This window comes from Tiliqua scincoides, chromosome 9 (assembly GCF_035046505.1).
Source record: "Tiliqua scincoides isolate rTilSci1 chromosome 9, rTilSci1.hap2, whole genome shotgun sequence".
Classification (NCBI taxonomy): domain Eukaryota; kingdom Metazoa; phylum Chordata; class Lepidosauria; order Squamata; family Scincidae; genus Tiliqua; species Tiliqua scincoides.
Window position 1 is genome coordinate 45,956,220 of NC_089829.1, and position 27,420 is coordinate 45,983,639.

The following is a 27,420-nucleotide window of genomic DNA, read 5'->3' on the forward strand; positions in this document are numbered from 1 at the left end:
GCCCAGGCTTGTGCAACCAATCAGTTCCTCATTCAGTCCAGATTCTGAATTTTGCAAGTGCAGCCCTCCCACAGCTCAGAGCTGCATGTGGCTGACGACAGTGGAAGGAGACTTGGAATCTCCTTGGAAGGCACTGCCTAGAAAGGACTAAAGAAGGATGGCTTCTTGCCAAGTTGGGTGTGACATTTAGCAAAGGCCTGAAAAAAAATAATGTAGAAGAGAGAAGGGGGAGGGATGCTGCCCATATCTGCCGGCAGCCCCAGTGACCATTGTGCGGAGGCAGCAGATTACTGTAGGTTGTGCATTGCCAGAAGGGCCAAGGTTCGTCTCAGGTACAGAGACAAGGAGCAGATCAATGCGCCACAGACAGAAGCCAGGATTTATTACCTTGTATGAGCAACAGTTTCCTCAAAAGGACAGAATACAGTACAGCCATGTTTCTCAAACTGTGGGTTGAGACCCACTAGGTGGGTTGCGAGGCAATTTCAGTTGGGTCCCCATTCATGGCAGATGCGCTTCAATGTCAGTAAGTGTAAAGTCATGCACATTGGGGCAAAGAGTTGAAACTTTAGATATAGGCTGATGGGTTCTGAGCTGTCTGTGACAGATCAGATCTTGGGGTGCTGGTGGACAGGTCGATGAAAGTGTTGACCCAATGTGCGGCGGCAGTAAAGAAGGCCAATTGAGAACAAAATGGCTAATATTATAATGCCATTGTACAAATCTATGGTAAGGCCACACCTGGAGTATTGTGTCCAGTTCTGGTTGCCACATCTCAAAAAGGACATAGTGGAAAAGAAAAAACTGCAAAAGAGAGCGACTAAGATGATTACGGGGCTGGGGCACCTTCCTTATGAGGAAAGGCTACGGCGTTTGGGCCTCTTCAGCCTAGAAAAGAGACGCTCCCTGGGGCATTTGGTGGGCCGCTGTGAGATACAGGAAGCTGGACTAGATGGGCCTATGGCCTGATCCAGTGGGGCTGTTTTTATGTTCTTAACTACAATTCCCAGGAGGCCTTGCAGGTCTCTTGTTATCTGGTGTGCTCCCTGGGGCATTTGGTGGGCCGCTGTGAGATATAGGAAGCTGGACTAGATGGGCCTATGGCCTGATCCAGTGGGGCTGTTCTTATGTTCTTAAACTACAATTCCCAGAATGCCTTGCAGGTCTCTTGTTATCTGGTGTGCTCCCTGGGGCATTTGGTGGGCTGCTGTGAGATACAGGAAGCTGGACTAGATGGGCCTATGGCCTGATCCAGTGGGGCTGTTCTTATGTTCTTAACTACAATTCCCAGGAAGCCTTGCAGGTCTCTTGTTATCTGGTGTGCTCCCTGGGGCATTTGGTGGGCCGCTGTGAGATACAGGAAGCTGGACTAGATGGGCCTATGGCCTGATCCAGTGGGGCTGTTCTTATGTTCTTAACTACAATTCCCAGGAAGCCTTGCAGGTCTCTTGTTATCTGGTGTGCTCCCTGGGGCATTTGGTGGGCCGCTGTGAGATACAGGAAGCTGGACTAGATGGGCCTATGGCCTGATCCAGTGGGGCTGTTCTTATGTTCTTAACTACAATTCCCAGGAAGCCTTGCAGGTCTCTTGTTATCTGGTGTGCTCCCTGGGGCATTTGGTGGGCCGCTGTGAGATACAGGAAGCTGGACTAGATGGGCCTATGACCTGATCCAGCGGGGCTGTTCTTATGTTCTTTTGTTCATTTCAATGTGTATTTCTTTTTAATATATCAGACTTGATGCTACCGTGGTATGTGACTGTATTGGGGGAAATGTTACAGGTCTGTACTTTTAATAGGCTACTATGTACATGCTTTTAACAATGATAGTCAATGGGGCTTATTCCCAAGTAAGTGAGGGTAGGATTACAGCCTTCAGGATGTTTGGGGAATTCTTTTTAAACACATCAGCAACTGCGGGGGAGGGTTAGGAGAGATCTTCTTTATTTTAAATAAATGTTTAAACTTACTGTAAACCTTTTAATTTACTTCACTAATTGATTTTATTTGATTTTGTCATATGGGGGTGCTAAAAATTTTTCCTGCTTGATGATGTCACTTCTGGCCATGACATCACTGCCAGGTGAATGACATCACTTCTTGTGGGTCCCAGGCAGACTGTCATTCCAAAAAGTGGATCCCAGTGCTAAAGTTTGAGAACAACTGCAATACAGCATTCTTAAATCCATCCAAATAGAAGTGACACCTCCTTCTGAGGTGACATGTCCTTCTCATGGGCAAATCTGCATGTTTCCCATGTACGGCTGACCATATGCTGAATGGCATCTCAAGCCCCCTTTTATATCATTCCATGAGGAAAAGGCAGCTGATGCAATCCTGGAAGATATGACTTCTTCCATCTTCCTGGGAGATAGGATGTAGATTCCTAACACTTCCTCATTGCTTATCCCTACTTTTCTCAGATCATGATCGTGACTCTGCGCCTAGAATATCTCTTGACAAAATGAGGCACAGGAGGGATCCTGGCTAACAGGTGCAAACTAATGAAATGTGCCTCAGCGCTTCCCCTTTATTAATCTTTAATAAAGATTAGCCCAATGATGGAAGAACAGACTGGAAGAATCAGGGAGAAATTGTGTAGACCAATATCTTCTCAACATATTTAGATCTTTGGCAATGTGCCAATACAGGTTGTATACCTGTTTCCAGTCTGTGCCACTTCATGGTGCTGGAAGAGGAGCATGTAATGAAATGCCCAGTCTAGAGGTTTTAACTCAGAAATAGAAAACCTTTGCACTGTTTGTGGCTGAAGCATAGGAGAACAGGAGCATAGTCCATGGCTGGGAGGATGCAGATACCTAAATGTTGACTTCAGGAGTTACAGGTTGTTGAATAACCAAGATTAGCATCCCCTAGGCTGGGGAGCCCCCTCTGTAGCCATTTGGAAGATTGGATCAATGGGACAAGACTTATTTCTGCCTGGTCCACAGGCATACGCATTTGGTCCCTGTTGCGTTTAGCAACATTGGGCAGAAATGGCTTAAAACATGCCTCCCTCGGGCCTGTAACCTTGGATTGCCTTCTCACGCAGGCACTGTGACGGTGCAATGGTGTGTACAGGGCCTCCACAAGTTGCTTGCTAAGTTAAAAAGGGTCAAAGCCATATTTTTCCATGTATTCAGTCACTCCCTGGGCCATGGTAGGAACAACATCATTGTGTCTGTTCCTGACTTTAATTAAAAATGGTTGGCAACCTTCAGTCTCGAAAGACTATGGTATAAGCCTACAGCACCCAGTGTTCCCAGGCAGTCTCCCATCCAAGTACTAACCAGGCCTGACTCTGCTTAGCTTCCAAGATCAGACGAGATCGGGCATGTGCAGGGTAACAGTTGCTGTAATTAAGACATCTAAGAAGTTATCTAGGACATGTGGATCTTCAGGACTTTTATTTTCATATTCTAAAAGCTCAAGAAAGCTCTGTGTATACCAGCTCTGGACTAGCTTAACTGAAGGTCTGTTCAGCTTGCTAAGTTGTTGCTCATGCAAGGTAATAAATCTTGGCTTCTCTCTGTCTCCCATTGGTCTGTCTGTTGTCTCCATATCTGAATTTTTTTTTAAATGCTTTTGTTTTCTTTTTCCTTTTGTTTGTGTGAGTGTGTGTGTTTTTAACATTTACCTTTAATCCATGGTTTCTGTATCTGTGTGTGTTTGTGTGGGGGGGGGGGGAGAGAACATATCCCCCCATGAATACAGGAGGACGCCTGTATATGAGGCAGATGTAGATTCCTAACACTTCCTCACTGTGTTGTTTCCTCAAATTTTTTTGATATAAATTCTAATGTGCAGGATTCCCCCACAAAGTTGTAACTGCAATTGTAATTTCCAATTGTAAGGAAAGATTGGTATCAGAAACACATGGAATGCACATTACACGTTGCAATAAAAAGTTGTCGTTTATTTTAAAAGGATTTAGCAAGATTTCCATTCCAAAGTACAAGGCCATACAGGTCACAGTGTAGGTTTTAAGCATGATGACAAAATATCCAAATTTCCCCAATGTCTCCCCTAATACTCCAAGTTTCTGCTTATAGGCTCTACTAGACCTATATGGTATGGTTGTAAGATTGGGATTTGATGTTATGTATGAATATAGCACAAGAGAAAGGCCCTCAAGCAATGCTTATCCAGTTCCCTGCAAAGAACAAGAGAGAGTCAGCAAATCTTAATGGTCAAGAAACTCCTCGGATAGGAGCTGCCACCAGGAATGGACATCCCTGGACATCTGCCTGAACATCTACCTGAAAGGAAGAGCTAAGATGATTCCTCTCCTTTTCCTCTGATCCTGTGGCAGCTGGGAGGTCTTGTGCCAGCCCTGAAAATCTGTAGATGTCTCCAACAGCTACTTGGGTGTCTGAATTGATGTTCACAAGTATCATGAGAAGATCCAAAGCATGACCTCAGAAACGGCTTAAAGTAGCACACAGAGTCACAGCTCATCCAAGTTGCTTGCAGGAGTCTGCTACCTACACCATCTAAATACTCAAAGCTTGTGCAGGACCAGGCAAGGATTTGCTCCTGCAGTGCATGCAAGCGGGCATCCTGGTATCTCACCAGGGAAGGACATTCCCCTCCCAGTCCACAAAAGCGCCATTGTCTTTCTCAGAGAGGCGGGAAAGGGTGTTCAGAATGATCTCCACATTTCCATCCAGTGTCATTGGGGCCAGTCCCTGGAAAGACAGAAGAAGCAAGTGACACAAGGGCTATGCAAAGAGTGACCACAAAAGATGTTCAACTGAAGGGAGACTTCCTAATGCCCTTGCATCTAATTCAACTCTCAAAGGCAAATAGGAGCAAGCCACTTTTCTTCTGAATAGCTGCCCTTCTGCAGTGCCATTCCTCTGGAGCTTCCCAGGACCAATTGGCAGACATATAACATTCTTGCAATTGGGTTTGAATGTGGTGATCAGAGAGTTAATCGTCTTGTCAGTAAAATGAAGCACACTTTCAAGGAATTTGGTGGTCATGATGACCACCAGCCTACATGGCTTTCGTACAAAGAATCAGGCAAATTCATCAATGCAATAGATTCTGTAAGACTGGGGCCACACTGGGATCATTGGTGCGGTTCTGGGATCCCTTCCGTCCAGTGTCTCAGAGTCACACATTAGGAAGGAAAGGTTCGCTGGATTCTTGTTCCACTTCCTCCCAGGTCTTGCTTCTCTTGGTCCACTCAGGTTTCCCTGGAATCTCCTTCCATCATCAGCAATGTCTGCTGCTTAAATAGGACGGCACGGTCCGTGCAGTCATAGAAGGTCCCCTTTTGTCACCCAAGATAGGCACTTTCCACAAGGTGAATGGACAATTGCCTGTTACCTCAGCAGTGGACTTGTTTGACCGGTACTGACAAACTGTTGAGGTGCCCATAAGGAAAAAAGACTGGCTGGATACTAGGAGATGGGGAATTGGCCTGGTTGGGGCAGTCAGGCACTACGTTTGAAGAGATAAAACATTTTGTTGCAGGTTCAGAATTTTTTTTTTTAAGGTTTAGAAATATTTGTGAAATATTACATAGGTATTGGACAAAGCAGTTGAATAAATTTAATTGCATCTATTTGGGATAAGTTTCCACAATGAAGCACCTACCGCCCCATTTCCCATGTCTGTCTGCACCCAGCCAGGATGCAATGCTACACACAGGATCTCGTCTTCAGCAAATCCCAACGACATGCACCGAGTGAGCATGTTCAGAGCAGCCTGGGAGGGAGACACAGCAGAAACAGAGCAGTGAATGATGAATCCCAGTCCAATGAGAAGACAGCCGATCAAAGGGAGAGCTTGGTAGGCCAAAGAGATTTTACGTGGCAAACTTTCTAGAGACAGATTTTGTTTTCTTTTTCATGAAGAATTAAACATGTCCTAAGCATGCCCACCCTGTGACAGGAAGACACTTCTTCTTGCCTTGGTGGTGTCAGGACAGCCAACCGCTCAGTTTGCCTCCCTGGAATCTGCATACCTTGCTGCAACGGTAACAGACGCACTGTCCCAGATCCCACCCCAGCAGCTTGGAGATGGAGCCGGCTTCACTCGATATGTTGAGAATGGCAGCTTTGCTGCAGCTCATTCCTTTCTGGGGGCTTTCCTGAGATGCCTTCCTCAGCAAGGGCAGGAAGGCCTGGAAACAAAGGAAACAACACAAGGGAGGCATACAGTTCGGGGGCAGAAGCAGTGGAATAGACATCCCTCCATCAGTACAAAAGCAACAGTATGAATCCAAATGTGAGTCTAGCAGCTACTTGCCAGTGTTATGCCAATATTCTCATGTGTCTCATCCACATGGCAGCTACACACATCTCTGTTTCAAGAGATGCAAATTTATCCCATCAATTCACCTCCATAATGGGAGAAACATTACCTGTTGAATTTCTGTCTGTCATGCAGCTGTTAAAGACACAGCCATTATATTCAGAAAACTGGTAGGAATCCATTCATGATCCCCCATGACGAGGAAATATTGGCATTAGGCCACCTGGTCTGCAAAAGTTATGGACTGAACTTTCAAGGAGAAGAGGCCTTGAGACTCTCTTACCTGGCTCACCATCATGGACCCAATCACATTGGTCTGGTACACTTCAGACATGTTCTCTGGGGTTTCAGTCTGCATAGTAGATAGCTTTGCAATCCCCGCATTGTTGATCAGCAGATTCAATCCAGCCCCTTTCAGCTGCTCAGTGACTTGGGCTGCAGCAGCCTTGACGCTGGATGGGTCAGAAACATCTACAGCGGCACAGAGAAGATTTGACTGGTGATTACATTCAGCCATTCCTAGGCCTAATCCATCCCAGAAGAACCACCTGCACTATTGCCTTGCTGTACTCCAGGCCTTCTGGAAGTTCAGAGAACTTTTTTTCTTAACACAATCTTATGCTGATAAAATCATGTAATGTGCACGTGGACAAGATTATGTTTGGAAATGCAATCTGTATTACACACGTACATGCTGTGGCTCCCTTTGTGTGGAAGCACAGTGGTGAATGCCATCGCTCCGTTTTAACGTGTGAAACAGCCCTGATTTATTTCACACTCTTCCAAAGAAGCTACAGCCCAGCACTACTGTCTCCTCTACACTTGTATCTCTGCTCGGTTCCCTTCTCATATCCAGGGAGGAGGAGGAGGAGTGGTGGAGGCAGGGGTGTGGAAAGAGGTGGGTGGCAGGCTCCCCCTCCCCGACTGCGGACCTGGCCCTAGTGCCGCCCCAGGGGCTCAGGTCTGCAGAATGCCACCCCCACTCCAAAAATGGCACTTTTTTGTTTTCCATGAAAACCGGAAGTGCCGTTTTCCAACATTTCAAAGGGCTCGGAAGGCCTTCTGGGGAGGTCCCGGGCAGCCTTCCCGGCCCCTAAAAGGACTTCTAAGGCCTTAAAAACAGGCCCCCAACATTTTTAAAAAATGGAGATGGGGAAGGGTCGCTGTGCCCTTCCCCGTGGGTGCCACCTGGGGCATCTGCCCCCCAATGCCTCCCAGGTAGGACAGAGCCCCTCCCAGCTTCAGCCTGAAGCATCAGCCCTCAACTGACCTCATGGATTCGGAACAAGGACTATGTTGAATGGGAAAGGAGGGGCTTCAAAACTAAGTGGGGATGGATAACCAAGTGAACAGGGAAGCATTTCGAACCTAATTCCTAAAGTGTGCATTCAGAGTCGTCACATGTAAAGAATGGTGATATTCACAAGAGACCCTTTTCCCAAATGTAAATTTGGGATGTAAATTGCAGGGTCTGCTAGTGTGACTCGGCCCCCCAAATGCACTGCCTGGGGGGCAGGCAATACAAAACATGCTGCTGTTTGAGGTTTCAGAAAATGGGAGGTCCCTGTAATGCAACCCGGGCAAAACATCTGTGGAGTGAGGTCTACAAATGAGGCGCCAAGCCATATTTAATCTGCAAAATAGTGATCCCGTGCAATGGTTTGACATTTCAAGTCCTGCGCCCACTAATGTACACAGTGACAAAGGCAAGCAGAGGAGGGCAGCAGCCACATACCCAGCGGGATGATTACTACACCCTGATGTTTAGCTGCCAAATTCTTCAGCACCTGAAAGATCCAAACAAGCAGACATTGTCAGGCAACAACAAAACTTTGCATTCAATTGCAACGTGGCAAAGCTGGAGGCGAGTGGAGCTCAGCTGGGTCTTTGGTGTGAGTGTGCATGTGTGCTGTCTCACCAGAGTTGTGTCTGTTGCACGCTCGGGACTTAACAAGAATATCCTGCTGAAAGTATCTCAGGCAGAACCTCACGTTTTGATCACGGCCTTGTCAGTCATTAACCAAAATCAATACGGTCTTGGGCTTGGAGCTGTTCAAACACTGTTCCAACATCAGTTAATATCTCTCCGTTCCACTGCTTGTAAAGTGTTTTCCTCCATTTCTTCAGCACCTTTTCATGACAGCAAAGGCAGCCACCCTAAGCATGGCTACTAGAGCAAACTGGAGGAGACCCCTCTGTTTTGCTCCAGCTGCCTGGAACAGCTTCCAAAGGGAGGGGCCGCTTGCATGCTGCAGTGAGGCGCAGTGCGAAACTTAGTGCTTTGCACCCCCTCTAGCTACACTCCTGGCTCAAGTTCAATTATTGCTTACTGATATGCAGGCCTTTTATGTATTTCAGATGGTTTCATTGGGGTATTTTCATAACTTGAAACACCCTTTTCAAGTTCACTTGAAAATATCACTTATATCACACAATCACTTTTCTCTTCAGAAGAATGGGGGAATTACCTCATTCCTGCTCTTTAACCTCACAGTTGTTCAAAGAAAATGGTAGACTCCTCAAAGTACATCAAGGGACAATTAGGGCGCAATCCTAACCCCTTATGTCAGTGCTTTCCAGCACTGACATAAGGGCAATGCAACTCTGCGGTAAGGGAACAAACATTCCCTGGCTTTGAGGAGGCCTCCGTGAGTGACACCCAACTGCAGGATGCAGCACACGTCCCATTGGCACCGCTATGCCAGTGCTGGAAAGCACTGACATAAGGGGTTAGGATTGCGCCCTGAATCTGTTATTAAGTGCACTTGTGAACATGCTCAAGTACCATTCCTCATAACATAAACATAACCAGTCAACATGAACAATAATACTGGGAAGCTGGTGTTTAGCTTCATTGAACTTCATTCCCCTGGGCACATCCTTAGCATCAAAAGGAAGGTTAGGCATCCTTCCTAGGGTCCAGCTAGCTTCTCCTATGGACTCACCTGAGCTCCTTTTCCTTCTGGGTCCCGGCAGGTGGCAAAGATCCATTCTGGCCGGTTGCTTTTCCCCACCAGCTGCTTGACAAGCTCCAAGCCGATGCCTCTGTTGGATCCAGTCACCAAAATCCTCTGTGGCACCAGTGTTGCCATCTCACTCACTTTCCTGTGTTTGAATAACAAAGTCCTTTGCCCAGCCTCTCTGCCCAGACTTGTGTAAACAGTCCGTTCCTCTGCGTCAGCTCAGATTCTGTACAACACACAGAGCTGTGAGTGGCAGAAGAAGGAAGGAAGGAAACCTGGATATTCTTGCATGGTCCCTGCAGTAACTGCCTTGAAAGGGACTGGGGGAAGATGGCTTCTGGCTCAGCAGGGAAGGACATTTGGCAAATCCCGAACATACCAATTTAGAAAAGAGAAAAGGAGAGGTGTCAGCCTGCCGGCATGTCTGGCCTTGTGCCAGGGTCTTTTCCAGACAGAGCAAGAGATACTGTCTCCTGTTATAACCTGCTGCAGTTCAGAGTTGCTTGAGAGACAGAGAGAGAGAGAGAGAGAGTTACCGTGAGACCCATGGTTGTATAATACTGTTCCAGTTCACATCTTAGCAATAACCCATAATTGGGTTGGGGGCTGGGGACAAGAATAGGCCCTCAGTTTGGCTGTACTTGTTGTAAAAGGCGACTAAACAGCCACCGGTAGATGGGACTCATTAGCCTGGGAAGGCAGCTCATCTGAGAGAAGGAAAACTCTGATCCCAAACCTCCACTGCCTTGTGGCTACATCCAGCTATGGAAAAGTCTTTAGGAGTCAACCTCCAGGCAAAATCCAGAGCCGGAGTCCCTGAGGCAGTTCATGGCTGAACACAGTCATGCTCTGGCAACTCCTGCGACGCCGCTGGAACCAACCGTATTGGCCTCTGCCTTTCCATTGGACCATTTCAGCGATGTGGAGAGGGGGAAAATTTGCTGCATGGGTAACAGTCTATCCTCCATATCTACTTTACCCAGGCTTCGCGCACTGGAGAGGACACTCTGTTCCAGAACCACCATTCAGAGCGCGATACCATCGTCTTCTGAGACTAAAGGATGCCAACATACTTGTGATGCACTCAGATAGGAGAGGTATTATGTCAAGTGGCAAACTCTGTTGGTCTTTATGGATTGACACTTGTCAGCGCCAAGCGCAGACTGGAGATAGTGGGGAAGGGGTGCAATCTCTGCTCATGCCCCCTTTCCCCTGTCCCACAAAAGGGGGAAGGTGAAGGGCCGAAATAAAATCAAGTACCCTAAACTTCATAATTCAATCCAAACGAGGGGTTAAAGTCAATGTGCTGCTCTGTCTTAAGGTACACAGAAGGATGGCACCAGCTTCTCCCTCTTTCTTCAAAATTCACTTGTACAGGCCTTTGCCAAATGTCCTCCCCAACTGGACCAAAAGTCACCCTTGCAGTTACTGCAAGGACCATGCAAGAATTTTCAGATTTCCTTCTTTTTTCCCCTGCCACACACAGCTCTGAGCCACCCGAGTGTTGAAAAATGCAGCATCTGAGCTGACGTCGGAGCTAATTGGTTACAGAACTGAGGGCAAAGATGCTGGGCAGCGGACTTTGTTACTCAGACATAGGAAGGTGAGAGAGACGGCAATGCTGGAGCCACGGAGCGTTCTGGTGACTGGAACCAACCAGGGTATTGGCTTGGAGCTGGTCAGGCAACTGGCTGAGAAAAAGAATCGGCCAGAATGGATCTTTGCCACCTGCCTGTACCCAGAAGGACCACATGCTCAGGTGAGCCCAAAGCAGGAGGTAGCTGGACATTAGGATGCGAGTGCCAAAAGAAGGGACTTCCTCTTGGTGTCGAGGAAATTGTACCCAGATAATGGACTTTTTCAACCCCCCATCAATCTTCTTTACGTCATTATTATTAACGTTTCTGGGGCAGGATTGGTACTAAGTGAATGGCCAGAAGGCCCCTTCAACACAGAGTAATTTCTCCTTGTTGTGCTTTGTTATGAGGCCAGTATTTTATTTCTGTGTAGGTCTGTTTGATTCAAGGCAGGCAGGAAACATGCATTTAAACCTGTGTTCTTGCTCCTGGGTGCCTGCCTGGAGAGCGAAGGGCCAGAAGAGTACCACAACCATTTGAAGCACTGTTGGCAGGAAGCCACAGATCTTCAGGACACACAGTTCTGATCTTGTTGTAAAGCTCTCTGCGCACGGACCCAATCCACGATAGGACTGGGCCATCAGTAATCTTTCACTGCCAAAGTACTGTGCGTAGGCATGTCATTGGCGTCAACATGGCATCCCTGCACATGATTGCTGACCCTTAGTGTCCACATGTTATATGTGCTTTAAAGAGCACTGCCAGTAACAACTTTGATCAGTCTAACCTTTTCTTTGCACAATTTGGGAGGAGTGCAATTACATTTCTTTGCACAGGTAAAGGGCAAAGGGGTTAATTTTCCATTCCTCTGAAGAACAGTTAAAGAGAAGTGATTATTTTGTTGACTGCTGGAAATTATGAGAATAACCCAGTGGTTCTCAAACTCTCTGGGAGAGATTGAGCCGCTAAGTTCTTGTGTGGGTGGCAGCGGGGGCGGGGGAAGGCAGGGGGCTCGGGGGGCTAAAGCGGAAGTGGAGCATCTACTTGCACTGCTGCTCCCCACACTCCCGGGAGGTACATACGTGTACCCAATCCCCTGCAGCCCCCCTGAGCGGCGCGATCCTGGGGATCGCGCCGCTTCCTCCTCCCTGCCTCCAGGCCGCCCCCACCCCTTAGGGGGGCAGGGGCCAGGGCCCGCAGGCTGGGGCGTCGCGACACCCCACTTTGAAAAGCCCTGGAATAACCAGATGAAATACACAAAGGGGGTGGATATCTCTGGCAGTAACTCCCATTGGGCTTACCTCTTAGCAAACATACTCAGGATCGCGGCCATTGCTTCCGTTAAAAGGTACCGTAGAAATGGAGGAAAACATTGTCGCAGCTTGGTAAAGGGGAAATGGTGGCCATTAACTGACTTTTGGAATGTGCTCTAAGCAAGAGGCCACCATGATTTGGATTAATGATTGTGCACACCCAGTGAGTGAGTAGGTTGTGCTCTTGCAGAGTTTCTCTCGCAGACTTTGTTCTCTGCTATGCATCAGTTGCATAACTTAGTTGCTCCCCACTCAGAGCAGGACCATTCTCAAAACCTAAGGTTGAGCCCAGGATACTTTCTGCAGGACACTCTTGTAAAGCCACAGAGCAGTGCCTGGTGAGAAAACACCCACACACCCCACCAGCAAACCAGTCAAGACTCGTAGCACAATCCTATCCCCAGCACTGCTGACAATGTGGTTGCACCACTGGGTACACTGGTGTGTGTGTGTGGGGGGGTGCTCAGAAAGCCTGGGAGAGGTAAGCAAAAATATTATTCCCCTCTCTTTCCATAGGCTTTCTGGTGGCCTGTGGGTCTCCTCAGATCTGTGCCAGCAGTATACTCAGTAGGTCTGAGGAGATAAGAGGGACGGGATGGGTTTGAAAAGAGGGGATCGGCTCTTGGAGCACATTGGTGCCACCAGGATCCATCCCCACCTTCCGCTCTCTTCCCACAACATCCACCCACCACCAGCCTACCACAAGCAGTAGAGCTCCGGGACTCACTGCATGCATCGTGCCCCATAAGAACATAAGAACAGCCCCACTGGATCAGGCCATAGGCCCATCTAGTCCAGCTTCCTGTATCTCACAGCGGCCCACCAAATGCCCCAGGGAGCACACCAGATAACAAGAGACCTCATCCTGGTGCCCTCCCCTGCATCTGACATAGCCCATTTCTAAAATCAGGAGGTTGCGCATACACATCATGGTATACATCAGTACCCCGTAATGGATTTTTCCTCCAGAAACTTGTCCAATCCCCTTTTAAAGGTGTCCAGGCTAGACGCCATCACCACATCCCGTGGCAAGGAGTTCCACAGACCAACCACACACTGAGTAAAGAAATATTTTCTTTTGTCCGTCCTAACCCTCCCAACGCTCAATTTGAGTGGATGTCCCCTGGTTCTGGTGTTATGTGAGAGTGTAAAGAGCATCTCCCTATCCACTCTGTCCATCCCCTGCATAATTTTGTATGTCTCAATCATGTCCCCCCTCAGGCGTCTCTTTTCTAGGCTGAAGAGGCCCAAACATTGTGCTACTGGAACACGCAAAGCCCACATACAGTTGGGCCCTCTGTTTCTCCCTTCCATCTCTTTGCAGTTGAATCTGCAGATTTGCTCTTGCATGACAGGGTCTGTCTATTGATCTTTCAGGAGCTGGAGAATTTGGCTGCTAAACATCAGGGCCTGGTGATCGTCCCACTGGGTATGTGACTGCCGCTCTCTCTCCCCCCCCCCACTGGCATTCTGCACATCCGCGGGAGCAGGAATGAAATTTCAAACTATTGCACGATCACTTTTTTGCCAACTGAGTCTGGTTTGGCTCCTCATTTGTAGACCTCACCACAAATGTTTTGCCCAGGTTGCATTTCTGTTACAGAGACCACCCAGGCCTGAGATGTGAAACAGTAGCTTAATTTCGCCACTTAATTTAGAAATTAGGCTTAAAATACAGGGGGCCTGCGCTATCGGCATGTTTGGCATCCATTTATTTCATCATCCACGGATGCCAAACACCCCCCTGCTCAAACCTCTGGACCCGCTGTAGCTACTCCTTTTCCTGATCTCTGGATTTGAGAAGGGAGGGGGAACAGAACAGTGTAAATGCAGATGAGACAAAAGTGTTAGCAGGCATGGAGCATTTGTTGGAGGGTGTGGAATACATCAGGGCTACTTCATGCATTAAGAAGGAGCTGTGGCGTTCGCCACTGTATTTACGTACAACAGGGAACCACAGCGTGTGTGTATATAATACGAATTCCAATTGTAAACATACACTTGTCCATGTGTGCATTACGTGATTCTATCAGTACTGCATACGTAAACAATAGTATGCAAGAAAAAGCGATGTGCAATGATCTCTGAAATTCCAGGGGGCCAGGTGTCCAGCAAGGTTCCACAGGATGGGTCAGGGCTATGGATGTCTGAATATAATCACCAGCCAAATCTTCTCTGTGCCGCTGTAGATGTTTCTGACCCATCCAGCGTCAAGGCTGCTGCTGCCCAAGTCACTGAGCAGCTGAAAGGCGCCGGGCTGAATCTGCTGATCAACAATGCTGGGACTGTGAAACCATCAACTCTGGAGACTGAAACCCCGGAGAACATGTCTGAAGTGTATAAGGTCAATGCAATAGGGCCCATGTTGGTGAGCCAGGTAAGAGCATCTCGAGGGCCCTTCTTGGCAAGTTCTCACTTTGTTGGAAGTCCTTAGCATTTGCAGAACAAGTAGCCTGATCCCAGTAATTCCTACTGATGGGGTCATGCATGAATTCCCATTGCTTTTCAGGACAATGTGCCAGTTCCTTTTACAGCTGCGTGACAGACAGAAATTCAACAGGTGGTGCTTTTTCTATGGAGGTGAATTGATGAGAGAAGGTTGCACCTTTGGAATCAAGGTTGTGGGAAGCTGCCATGTGGATGATCCATAGCAGAATATTGGCACAACACTGGCAAAGAACTGCCAGTCTCATATTTGGATTCACACTGTAGCTTTTGCATTGATGGAGGGATGTCCATTTCACCAGCCCCTGCCCCAAAACTAAATGGTTGGGGTTTTTTGTTTCTCTCCATCTCCAGGCCTTCCTCCCCTTGCTGAGGAAGGCAGCTCAGGAGAGCCCCCAGAAAGGGATGAGCTGCAGCAAAGCTGCCATTCTCAACATTTCGAGTCAAGCCGGCTCCATCGAAAGTGGCTTTGCATGGGATCCCAGACGTGTCACTTCTTATCGTTGTAGCAAGGTATGTATATACTGAATTGGGAGTGCAAACTGTGAAAGCTTATCTAGCCTGAGAGCACCAAAGCACAAAGAAACTGTCTTTCCATCTCACGCACTCTCTAAACTCTTGTTCCGCTGTTTTCCAGACCTTCCTTCCTTCCCTTCCTCATCTGTTTTTCCCACAGTGAAGAGAAAGGGAGGAAATTCATTGGGGCAGGGACTTGCTTTGTTTGTTCACTTTATTTGTGAAACTGCAAAGCATATACATTGATGTTGCTGCAAATTATGGCTTTTGCTTCAATAATTACAGTAGGAATTAATAAGAACAATACAGAGGCAATTTCCAATTTCTGCAGAGAAAAACTTTGTTCAGAGCCATAAAATGTAAATAAAAATTATGGAAGTTAATGAAGAGCAGCCAGTAATGCCTCCTATGTTGCACTCCTGGGTGTGTCTACTCAGAAGAAAGTTCCATTAACTTGAATGAGAGCTAGTCCTGGGAAGCTACTCCTATATACGTAGTATATAGGATCACAGCCTTGAACCTATAATGTCCTCCTCCTGATCTGTTGGTTTGAACCTAAATTGTTGTGTTTGTGTGTTTTTATTGTACAGTCCTAAATTAAATTTGAAAAGTGGCAAGAATAATGTAAAAAAGAAAGAAATATAGTATGATGAATGAGTTTCTCACCTGCTCTCTCCCAATAGTCCATTGACTTCAACCTCTTTCCTCTTCCGCTGTTGTCCACCACCTTCGCTGTCAGAATGGACAAGGTTCCTACTTAACATCATTAGAATGGAAAATATAAGCTCCTTGGCGGAAGGGACTCTGTCTTGGGTGGGCGGGCTGGGGGCTTATAAAACTGTTAAACAGACATTGTTGGCACTGTAGAGGTTTGAATTTGCTTCAATCTTATAAATTAGAAATGGAAATCTTAGTACAGTGCAAGGGCATGTATAATTCTTCATGAAAAAAACAAAAACTTGTCCCTAGAAAGTGTACCAAATTAAATCCTTTTGGCCTCCCAAGCCCTTCTTTTGACCTGCCGTCCTCTCAGTGGACCAGGATCAGTGGTGGGATTCAAATAAATTAACAACAGGTTCTATGTCCTAATGAGCAATGAGCAACTCAGCTTCAATTGTCTGCTGCAAAGGAAGTTGAAAGACTATGGCTGCACTCCTATACTGTACAGTACACACTTTCCTGGGAGTAAGTCCCATTGAACATAATGGGACTTACTTCTGAGTACAGTCATAGGATTGCTACTGTAACTTTAACCAAGTTACTGTAACTTTAACCCAATGTCTAAATCCATATTGCAAGGCTGCAATTCTGTCCTCTATAGTCATACTTACAGGCCTCTGGCCACTAGTTTCCAAGGAGGATAAACATGCGGCTGAAATGCACACTTCAAATGGACATTTTTTCTTGAATTCTCAAGGCAGTTGTATAATGAAATCAGGAAGGCACCAAGAAGAGGAGGTGGGAACTGCCAGGGCTCCAGGTTACCAACCTCTGGAGACACAACAGCAGCATAGCACCTTCACATCTGCACAAACCAACTTGCTGCACTGGGCTTTGAGCTGGGCCACCTTCCTTCTCAGTGGACTTGGTGATTTTTACCAGAGCAGTCAATCCTCTCAAGGATCTGGTTCACTTTTAGTGGTGAACATCTGGTCAGCAAAAGTGCACTGAGCACATAGTCTGACACCTCATCATCAACCAAAAGCAACAACAGCACAGTAACATCTTTACATCCCCCCTTCTTTTTTGTTCTATTACAGCATTCCTCAGCATCTGCCTCTCGCCATGTTGCATGGCCCACCTCTGGGAAGTACAACTGGAAGTAACTGGAATGACTTTATCACCAGTTATTTCCATACTAAGAGGCCAGACATGATGCAACAAACAACCGTAAGAGGCTCAGGCTACAATCCTATCCACTTTTTCCTGGTAGTAAGTCCCATTGACTATAATGGAACTTACTTCTGAGTAGACATGCATAGAATTGGGCTCCCAGGGTAGATGGGAGGGCTTTTTTGAGTGCAAGAAAAGCAAAACTGAGCCTCCTACCACTGTTGCATCGTATTGCTGGTCTCACTGCCAGGCAGTGGAGGTCGGGGGGGGGGGGGGGGTCCTGCCATGAGTACCACTGGGCACCACCTCAAGTACCACTGGTGGTATGAGTACTACTGGTTGAGAAATGCTGCTCTATTCCTTTTACCACCCAGCCCCAAAAAGAATTCCAGTGAACTCTAAAGCTTCCCCCTCCAACTTCCAGCTCTGCAATCCAATGCACGTCTACTCAGAAGCCCAACAAGTTCAAGGGGAGTTGTTGACTTCCAGGGTTTGAGAGAGAATGGCAGCCTTGAAGGACAGTTTCACTAATGAGGAAAAAAGTACTATGAGGGGACTGTTCTTCTAGGTAGCTTTCCAACAGGCAACAGCAGATACCCATCACTTTAGTCTACTCTAGTGGCGATTCTCCCACAAGTTGGAGGGCTGCTACTGACCAGGGAGTGCAAAGCAGGGGCCTGCAGTGGGTGAGGAGGCAGGTGAGGCAGAACCTCCCCACCACAGTCCTTCGAAAGTGTTGCAGCTGTGTAGGTGCCCAAGCACCCACAACCCAGCCTAAAAATGAAAATTAACAGCACATGTAACAAGCCTTGCAGGTTTTGAGGTTCACCCTGATCACAAGTTCTTCCCAGTGCTTCTCCAGTTCTTCATTAGGTGATAAGACCTAAACCCAATTTGCAAACTTGTTCAAAAAAGCTTCAATTTCTAGTCAGCCTGCCATTTCACTTGCGGGGGGGGGGGGGGGGGGGGAATAACCTAAAGGGACTTTTCTGCTAGAGAAGGAGCAATGCTAACTGTACCATCCTCAGCACACTTACCTGGCAATAGCAGCCCAATCCTATGCAAGCCTACACAGGAGTAAATCACATTATATAGTCAATTGGGCTTGCTTCCCAGGTGTGAGTAGGATTGCAGCCTAAGGCCTATCCAACTTTCCAGAGCCAATGCAGCCACATTGCAGTCCTGAGGTAAGGGAACAAACATTCCCTTGTCACAAGGAGACCTCCAGGACTTGGTGCTGGAAAGTTACAGTTAAGAGGACTTAGGACCCAATCCTATCCAATTTTCCAGTGCCAGTGCAGCTGTTTGGTTGGCAGCCTTCAGTCTCGAAAGACTATGGTATAAGCCTACAGCACCAGGTATTCCCAGGCGGTCTCCCATCCAAGTACTAACCAGGCCTGACCCTGCTTAGCTTCCAAGATCAGACGAGATTGGGCATGTGCAGGGTAACAGTTGCTGTACCAATAGCGCATGCACTGCATCCTGTGGTGGGGGGCAGGGAACATTTGTTCCCTTACCTCAGGGCTGCATTGTGACTGCACAGGTGCTAGAAGAAAGCCTCACTGAGCACAACAGGACTTACTTCTGAGTAGACATGCATAGGATTGTGCCCTAAGGCTGCAATCCTACTTCCACTTTCCTGGGAATAAGCCCCATTGGCTATAATGAGATTTACTTCTGAGTAGATATGCATAGGATTCTGCTCAAAGGCTGCAATCCTATCCACACTTTCCTGGGAGTAAGACCCATTGAACACAACAGGACTTACTTCTGAGAAGACCTGCATATGATTGTGCCCTTAATGAAGTAATGTTTTGTGCCACATTCCTGCCTTTTTTTAACCTGAGGAATTTCAGCTGTGGGAGCATCGCCTCTATGTGTCTGATAGTGTATTATACAATCGTTGTGTAACAACACATTGTATTGCAATGAAAAGATCCCAGGCACAAAACTGCATTCCCAAACCCCAAGGATGAAAACCAACCCCATGGTGCAGTCCTGTGCTTGTGGGAAGTAAGGGCACAATCCCTGTGCCTGTCTACTCAGAAGTAAGTCCCATTATAGTCAACAGAGCTTACTGCAGCATGAGAGCCCAAGCCTATGCATGTCTACTCATTATAGAGTCTCATTATAGCCAAAGGGGCTTACTTGCAGGAAAGTGTGGCTAGGACTGTAGCCTTTGAGTACAATCCTATACATGTCTATGCAGGAGTAAGTCATTATAGCCAAAGGGGCTTACTCCCAGGAAAGTGTGGCTAGGAGTGCAGCCTTTGAGCACAATCCTATGCATGTCAACTCAGGAGTAAGTCATTATAGCCAAAGGGGCTTACTCCCAGGAAAGTGTGGATAGGATCGCAGCCTCAGTGAGGAGGGTGAGATGCTTCCTTTCTTCCCCTTCTGATTGACAGTGGCTGCAATCCTAACCACACTTTCCTGAGAGTAAGCTCCATTGAACAAAACAGGAGTTACTTCTGAGTAGACCTGGTTAGGATTGTGCTCAGTGCCTACCCAGAGGTAAGTTCCATTGCGTGTCCATGGACGTGCGGGGGGGGGGGGGAGCTCGCCCTCTGGGGCAGCGGGGGCTCTTTGGGCGGGAGCTGCTCCGGCGCCCCCCTCTTCGTCCCGCCCGCACCCCCGACCCACTGGGAGAGCTGAGCCCAAGGAGCCTCCAGGCGCAGGAGCAGTCTACTTGCCAGTCGGTGGGGGAGGGGAGGGGAGGCGCGAGGCGGGCAGCTGGACTGCTACTCTCGCCCTTGTCAGCAGGCTGCATCTGCGGGCGCACCGGCCATTCATGCCCTTTCACAGGAGCTGCGAAAGCGAGCTCGCAAGGGCTGGTGAGCAGCAGCTGCATCACGGGAGACTCCAGTTGGCCGCGTCTGGCTCGCCCCTTCAGCCCCAGCAGCCTCGGCACCCGCTGGGAGCGACCCCCTTTCCCCCTGGACGGGTTGGCCCCGCACGGCTGCTGCCCCCAGGAGGGTTAGCCCTGACATTTCAAGGTGTGAGCTCCCAGGCCAGCAAACGGTTCTTAGAACCAACAGCTGGATTAGGTAGGGGTTCTATAGAATAGGTGAGAACCGGCTGAATCCCACCACTGACCAGGATGCATCATTCACTGCTCTGTTTCTGCTGTGTCTCCCTCCCAGGCTGCTCTGAACATGCTCACACGGTGCATGTCGCTGGGATTTGCTGAAGACGAGATCCTGTGCATAGCGTTGCATCCTGGGTGGGTCCAGACAGAGATGGGAAAGAGGGCGGTAAGTGCTTCATTGTGGAATCTTAGCCCAACATGGATGCAAATACTATAAATGCATTGATCTAGCTGGCCAATGTCCAAGTAATATTTCAAAAATATTTTCAAACTTTATATTTAAACCTACCATAAATTATTGCATCTCCTCAAACCAAGTGCCTGCTTGCCTCAAACAGACCAAGTTCCTGTCTCCCAGTGTGTAGCTGTTCTTTTTTCCCCAACAGACACCTCAGTATTCTGTGTCTTTTGGGGGCCACTAAACACACTCAGGCCAAATCTGTTTTCAGGGCTGAGGAAGGTGACAATAGGCAATAAGCAACTGTCCACTCACCTTGCAGAAAGTGCCTCTCTTCAGAAACAACAGATGACCTTCTATGACTGTACAGGCTGTGCAATACTATTCAAAGGGTACCCATCACTGATGATGGAGGTCAGCTGACAACTGAGGCCAAGGGGAGCCTGAATTGGCCAAAAGAAGCAAGGCTTCTGGTCCAGTTCTGGTCACCACATCTCAAAATTCTGATGTCCAGTTCTGGTCGCCACATCTCAAAAAAGACATAGTGGAAATGGAAAAGGTGCAAAAGAGAGCGACTAAGATGATTACGGGGCTGGGGCACTTTCCTTATGAGGAAAGGCTATGGCGTTTGGGCCTCTTCAGCCTAGAAAAGAGACGCCTGAGGGGGGACATGATTGAGACATACAAAATTATGCAGGGGATGGACAGAGTGGATAGGGAGATGCTCTTTACACTCTCACATAATACCAGAACCAGGGGACATCCACTAAAATTGAGTGTTGGGCGGGTTAGGACAGACAAAAGAAAATATTTCTTTACTCAACGTGTGGTCAGTCTGTGGAACTCCTTACCACAGGGTGTGGTGCTGGCGTCTAGCCTGGATGCCTTTAAAAGGGGATTGGACAAGTTTCTGGAGGAAAAATCCATTATGGGGTACAAGCCATGATGTGTATGCGCAACCTCCTGATTTTAGAAGTGGGTTATGTCAGAATGCCAGATGCAAGGGAGGGCACCAGGATGAGGTCTCTTATTATCTGGTGTGCTCCCTGGGGCATTTGTTGGGCCACTGTGAGATACAGTAAGCTGGACTAGATGGGCCTATGGCCTGATCCAGTGGGGCTGTTCTTATGCTTGGGTGGAAGTGGAAGAAAGGTGTATCAGCATTCCCTCCTGCACATCCTCCTGCACAATCCACCCCCTCTACGCAAGTCTGAGTATGTTCTGCCAAATATCCCAACTCCCTTTTAATGCCCGCTTTTTGGCTAATTAACACCCTCCTTTTCCAGGAACAACAGCTGCAGTGTGCAATGGAATGAACACAGAACTCCTTATCTATAGCAAATAACAAGAATTTATTGCTACAAACACAGACACTCCCTGCAAGTCCTCTTGCCCAGAGGCTTTCCCTCCCCAAAACTCCACTTAACTCCGGGGGGTAACGTCTGAAGCCTCCAGTCCAAGTCCAATCCAGTCTCCAAAACACAGTCCAGTCTTCTGCAGTAGAGTTCCTCCTCTCCAGTAGTGTGTCTCCTCCAGCAGGGTCCTGGCAGTCCTCTCTTCCTGTAGGTCTGGGTCAGGTAGCCCTCTTGGTGAGCATCCGGCTTCCAGCTGGGTCAGCGTCCTGCTTGGCCAGCCCTTGGCTCCTTCTGAAGCTGCCTTTTATCCTGCAGCCCCTTGTTAAGTCCAAGTTAGGCTCAGCTGAGCCATCTCTTCAGTCCATGAGTCCACGTCCATGCAAAGTCTCATCAAGGTCAAATGAAGCTCAGGTGTCCATCAGAGTCTCCATTGACCTTGATTGATTACAGCTGTGGAGCCAGCTCTGCCCTTCCCAGAGCTGTCAAACAGCTGTCAAAACATGGGATCACTATCAACACCACATCATCCACCTGATGATCTTCTGATCTTCCATTACAGAGTACTGGGCAGAAGGGATTCTGGAACAACTCCAGTGGGCCCAGTCTTCCTACTGTTGATAGCATTCATGAATTTGTCTAATTCTTCGTTTTAGCAAGGCCTGCCAAGATTTTGGACTGACGATCAGCCTTAAGAATACACAGGTCATGGTTCAGGATGTGGACTCACCTCCCTGCATAACAATCTCTGCGCATGAACTGGAGGTTGTCCATGACTTTGTGTACCTTGGCTCAACGATCTCTGACACTCTTTCTCTTGATACCGAGCTAAACAAACGCATCGGTAAAGCAGCTACCACGTTTTCCAGACTCACAAAGAGAGCCTGGTCCAACGAGAAGCTGACGGAACATACCAAGATCCAGGTCTACAGAGTTTGAGTCCTGAGTACACTTCTGTACTTGAGTCATGGACTCTTCGTACACAACAGGAGAAGAAGCTGAATGCTTTCCACATGCGCTGCCTCCAACACATCCTCGGCAGGAAAAAGTTCCAAACAACAGAGTCCTGGAACGAGCTGGAATCCCTAGCATGTATGCACTGCTGAAACAGAGATGCCTGCGTTGGCTCAGTCATGTCATGAGAATGGATGATGGCCGGATCCCAAAGGATCTCCTCTATGGAGAACTCATGCAAGGAAAGCGCCCTACAGGTAGACCACAGCTGCGATATAAGGACATCTGCAAGAGGGATCTGAAGGCCTTAGGAGTGGACCTCAACAGGTGGAAAACCCTGGCATCTGAGCAGCCCACCTGGAGGTAGGCTGTGCAGCATGGCCTTTCCAGTTTGAAGAGACACTTGGCCAACAGACTGAGGCAAATGGTTGCTAAGTGGCGCATGCCTATAGTTAAATATATTTAATTGTATCTATGTTTGGCCGGTCTGAGGCTAAGTCTGAGGCTAAGAGGCAAAGAAGGAAGGCCCATAGCCAGGGAGACAGACCAGGGACAGACTGCACTTGCTCCCGGTGTGGAAGGGATTGTCACTCCCGGATTGGCCTTTTCAGCCACACTAGACGCTGTGCCAGAACCACCTTTCAGAGCGCGATACCATAGTCTTTCGAGACTGAAGGTTGCCAATACAATATTGGCCGGATCCCAAAGGATGGCCAAAGGATGGCCGGATCCCAAAGGATCTCCTCTATGGAGAACTCGTGCAAGGAAAGCGCCCTACAGGTAGACCACAGCTGCGATACAAGGACATCTGCAAGAGGGATCTGAAGGCCTTAGGAGTGGACCTCAACAAGTGGGAAACCCTGGCCTCTGAGCGGCCCGCTTGGAGGCAGGCTGTGCAGCATGGCCTTTCCCAGTTTGAAGAGACACTTGGCCAACAGTCTGAGGCAAAGAGGCAAAGAAGGAAGGCCCATAGCCAGGGAGACAGACCAGGGACAGACTGCACCTGCTCCCAGTGTGGAAGGGATTGTCACTCCCGAATCGGCCTTTTCAGCCACACTAGATGCTGTTCCAGAATCACCATTCAGAGTGCGATACCAGAGTCTTTCGAGACTGAAGGTTGCCAACAACTAATTCTTTGTACAAACCCATCCATGTAGGCTTGTGGTCAGCAGCAGAGCACATTCTAGAAGGCTTGCTTTATTTGGTTAAAAAGATCTTTAAGTTAACTCTCAGACCGCAACTCAGATTCTTATTCATTTTTGATGATCCTTTGCACAGTCCTTGTGACAATCCCGTGTCCTCTTTCCGCAGGGACTGGCCCCAATGACGGTGGACGAGAGTGTGCAGAGCATCCTGAGCACCCTTGGCCGCCTCTCTGAGAAAGCCAGCGGCACTTTTGTGAACTGGGAGGGGAAAAGTGTTCCCTGGTGAGACCCCTGCCTGCCAGCTTGCCTGAACTGCAGAGCAAAACCTTGTTGGGTCCAGTGCAGGGTTGGAGCATTTGGACAGAGTTAGGCAGCAGACTCCTGCAAGCAACTCAAAGGAAGTGTGTTTTGCATGTTGCTTTGAGCAGCTTCTGAAGTGGCACTTTGGTCTTCTTATGATATTTGTGAATGTTAATTCAGATACCCAAGTAATTGAGCTCTGTTGGTAACGTCTACAGGTTTTCAGAGCCAGCACGAGACCTTTCAGCTGCCACTGGATCATGGGAGGAGGGGAGGAATCATCTTAATCTTTTTTCTCAAGTAGATGCCCAGGGTCTTTGGGACTCCTGACAAAGGTTTCCGTCCAAAGAATTTCTCAGCTATTGAGATTTGCTGACTCTCTTTCGTCCACTTCAGGGAACTGGCTAAGCATAGCTTCAGGGCTTGGCTTTTGTACCATGTTCATTCACAACAACAAATCCAATTCTTACAATCGTACCATATAGGCAGGGCTTTTTTTCTAATGGAACGCGGGGGGACGGAGTTCCGGCACCTTTTTGCAGGGGCCCCTCCCCTTTGGAGGCATTCCAGGAGGGGGGGGGAGCAAAATAGAGGCATTTGCTGGGTGGGTGCTGGGGGGTGCAGGGTGGGTGGGCGCCTGGCCCCTGCCTGACCGCACAACGACCCCCTCCTGCCCCCATCTCCAAGCTCTCGCCTGAGCCCAGCCTGCCTCCCCTCCCCCCTGCGCTCTGCTTCCCTGCGCAGCTTCCAAGCCGGTGGAGGGCGCGAGGGACACGTGCCGACGCCGAGGAGGAGGACGGACAGGCAGCCAGGGAGATGGGCTGCGGCACCCACGGAACGCCCAGTTACTGGCTTGGCGGAGGAGGAGGGGAAGGAAGCTGGCTGGTGCAGCCCCGTGCCAATCTGCAGCACGAGCCTAGGCGTGTCTACTCAGAAGTATGTCTCATTGTGCTCAATGGGGCTTGCTCCTGGGAAAGGGTGCATAGCCTTGCAGCCTGAGAACCCAAGCATGTCTACTCAGAAGTAAGTTCCATTGTGTTCAATGGGGCTTACTCCCAGGAAAGTGTCATAGCCTTGCAGCCTGAGCAGACAAGCAGAGGAAGGGCTCTGAGGCTGCAGTCCTCTCCAAACTTTCCTGGGAGGAAGCCCTACTGCCTCTAGTGGGACTGACTTCTGAGTAGACAGGCACAGGAGGGGCTCTGAGGCTGTAGTCCTCTCCACACTTTCCTGGGAGGAAGCCCCACTGCCTCTAATAGGACTGCCTTCTGAGGAGACAGGCACAGGAGGGGCTCTGAGGCTGCCATCCTATCCACAGTAAGCCCCGTTCAGTAAAGTGGACTTCTGAGTAGACATGCATAGGATTGGGCTCTTAGGCTGCAATTCTAGGCACTTTCCTGGGAATAAGCTCCATTGACTAGAACAAGACTTACTTCAGAGTAGACATACGTAGGATTGGGCTCTTAATCCTGGCAGAGATATATATCTGCACCCGTTTTCACACGCTAAGGGCAGGTGAAAAGGGATTCTACGTGTGTACAACGTGCTGTCCAGCCTTGCCAGAGATCCTCCTCATCCTTCCCCCACAAGCATGCCCTCTGCCAGCCAGCGTTTGCAGCTCCTCTCCAGCAACGCACAGCAGCTGCTCAGGGCAGCAGAGAACATACAACTGCATGCCAAGCGCCTTCCCAAAGACACAGAGTATTCTGATACCTGAATTAAACCATATTTAATAGCTTGTTTGCAAACGTAGCTGTTTCTATGTGCACCTAAGGACCCCTCTCGTGTAAGAATTCCTTTTTTGTTCTTACTCCCACAGTTGCTTAGAGTAATTTTACTACATGGAACTCATGTAAGCCATTTTTCGGAATCCATTCACTGCTTCCTCTCCCTTCCTCTCCTCGAAGTAGTGCCACACTACAAGTGCACCTGTACAGTATTTTTCCCCATGTGTAGAAAAAATAGCTAGGGGGAAGGGGATGTGGAGATTGACAGCCCAATCCTATGCATGTCTACTCAGAAGTAAGTTCATCTTTAGGGGGAAGCACATAAAAAATATTTTATTTCTCCAATAAAAAATGGCTTTAAAATAAATAAATAAACAAACAAATAAATAAATAAATTAAATAAAAGATTAACAAGTTGTGAGTTTCTGCACCTTTTTATTTACAAAAAAAGCACTGCATATAGGTCTAGCACAATTTAGAAACTTGGAGCACAGTCCATTATATTCAGTGGGGCTTACTCCCAAGAAAATATGTATAGGATTGCAGCCTTACAGTGCAATCCTATGCATGTCTATTCAGAAGTAAGTCTCACTGAGTTTAAGGGACATACTCCCAGGTAAGTGTGAATAGGATTGCAGGCTCAGAGTATGAGGGAGAGTCATCACAGGACCTTCCTGTTGGAGAAACATTGGTTCACTGGCGTAGCTAGAGGGGGGGCAGGGCACTATGTTTTGCAGGGAGCCTCCCCTCGTGCAGAGGCAAATGGCTCCCAAGGGGAGGGGCCGCTTGCATGCTCCCTGCAAAACTTAGTGCCCTGCCCCCCCTCTAGCTACGCCAGTGCATGGATATTGTGTCTTCATGCCTGAGGTCTATGCTGCAACCTGTAAGACTGCGGTTCTCACACTTTTAGCACCGGGACCCACTCTTTAGAATGAGAATCTGTCAGGACCCACCGGAAGTGACGTCATCAAGCAGGACAATTTTTTGACAATCCTAGGCTGCAATCCTCCTGACACATACCCAGGAGTAAGCCTCATTGACTATCGTTGCTAAAAGCATATACAGAGTAGCCTGTTCAAAGTACAGATCTGTAACATTTCCCCCAATGCAGTCACATGCAATGGTAGCATCAAGTCTAATATATTAAAAATAAAATATTAAAATGAATGGGGACCCACCTGAAATTGGTTTGCGACTCACCTAGTGGGTCCCAACCCACAGTTTGAGAAACACTGCTGTAAGACCCTTGTACTTTAGAAGGGCAGAAATTATGGCTTTTGCTGAATTCTTTTACAACAAATGACAACTGCTTTGCAACGGGTAAGCTGTGTTCTACATGCTTTTGATAACAATCTTTCCTTACAATTGAAAACTGGGAGAATCCTCCACTTTAGAATTCATATCCCAAAATTCTGGGTACACTGGGGCTAAGAATTAAGGAAGGTAGAAGGTATCCACATTGGTCTTGTATACTTTGGAATAGATTTTTTCCTAATAGTGCAAAACTGAGGTTAGCTGTGAGCATTCTTTAGGCCCAGTAGATGAAAAGCAGCCTTGTTTAACCCATTTTTGCCTGGGCCACAGTGTATACATTTGGTCCCTGTTGGGCAGAAATGGCTTAATCGGGAGGTGATTTGTCTGACAACTTAAAGGTGATCTGTAGTGTCAGGGTAGAGTCGTGGTTTGAACTTTCAGCAGAACATGGTATTGCAGACAAAAGCATGGCTAGGTGGAAATCGGAATCACCCCGGTTGAGGGGTTCCTCCTAC

General features: G+C 48.1%; 2 protein-coding genes and 1 pseudogene across 2 annotated transcripts; 1 reads left to right on the forward strand and 2 right to left on the reverse strand.

The window, feature by feature from the left end:
• Positions 1-3,894: 3,894 nt before the first annotated feature.
• LOC136660102 (C-signal-like) lies at positions 3,895-9,715 on the reverse strand. Its single transcript, XM_066637126.1, has 6 exons — positions 9,209-9,715; positions 7,999-8,050; positions 6,547-6,734; positions 5,974-6,132; positions 5,604-5,714; positions 3,895-4,687 (listed from the first exon to the last, which is right to left on the reverse strand). Exons 1-6 carry the CDS (start codon positions 9,353-9,355, stop codon positions 4,568-4,570), a joined length of 777 nt encoding a protein of 258 aa, XP_066493223.1. The 5' UTR covers positions 9,356-9,715; the 3' UTR covers positions 3,895-4,567.
• A 1,129-nt stretch (positions 9,716-10,844) lies between these two features.
• On the forward strand, positions 10,845-23,913 carry LOC136660401 (C-signal-like). The gene is made up of 6 exons (XM_066637550.1): positions 10,845-10,985; positions 13,494-13,545; positions 14,306-14,493; positions 14,916-15,074; positions 20,054-20,164; positions 23,794-23,913. Exons 1-6 carry the CDS (start codon positions 10,845-10,847, stop codon positions 23,911-23,913), a joined length of 771 nt encoding a protein of 256 aa, XP_066493647.1.
• Positions 18,254-18,373, reverse strand: LOC136660932 (5S ribosomal RNA; annotated as a pseudogene).
• Positions 23,914-27,420: the final 3,507 nt, after the last annotated feature.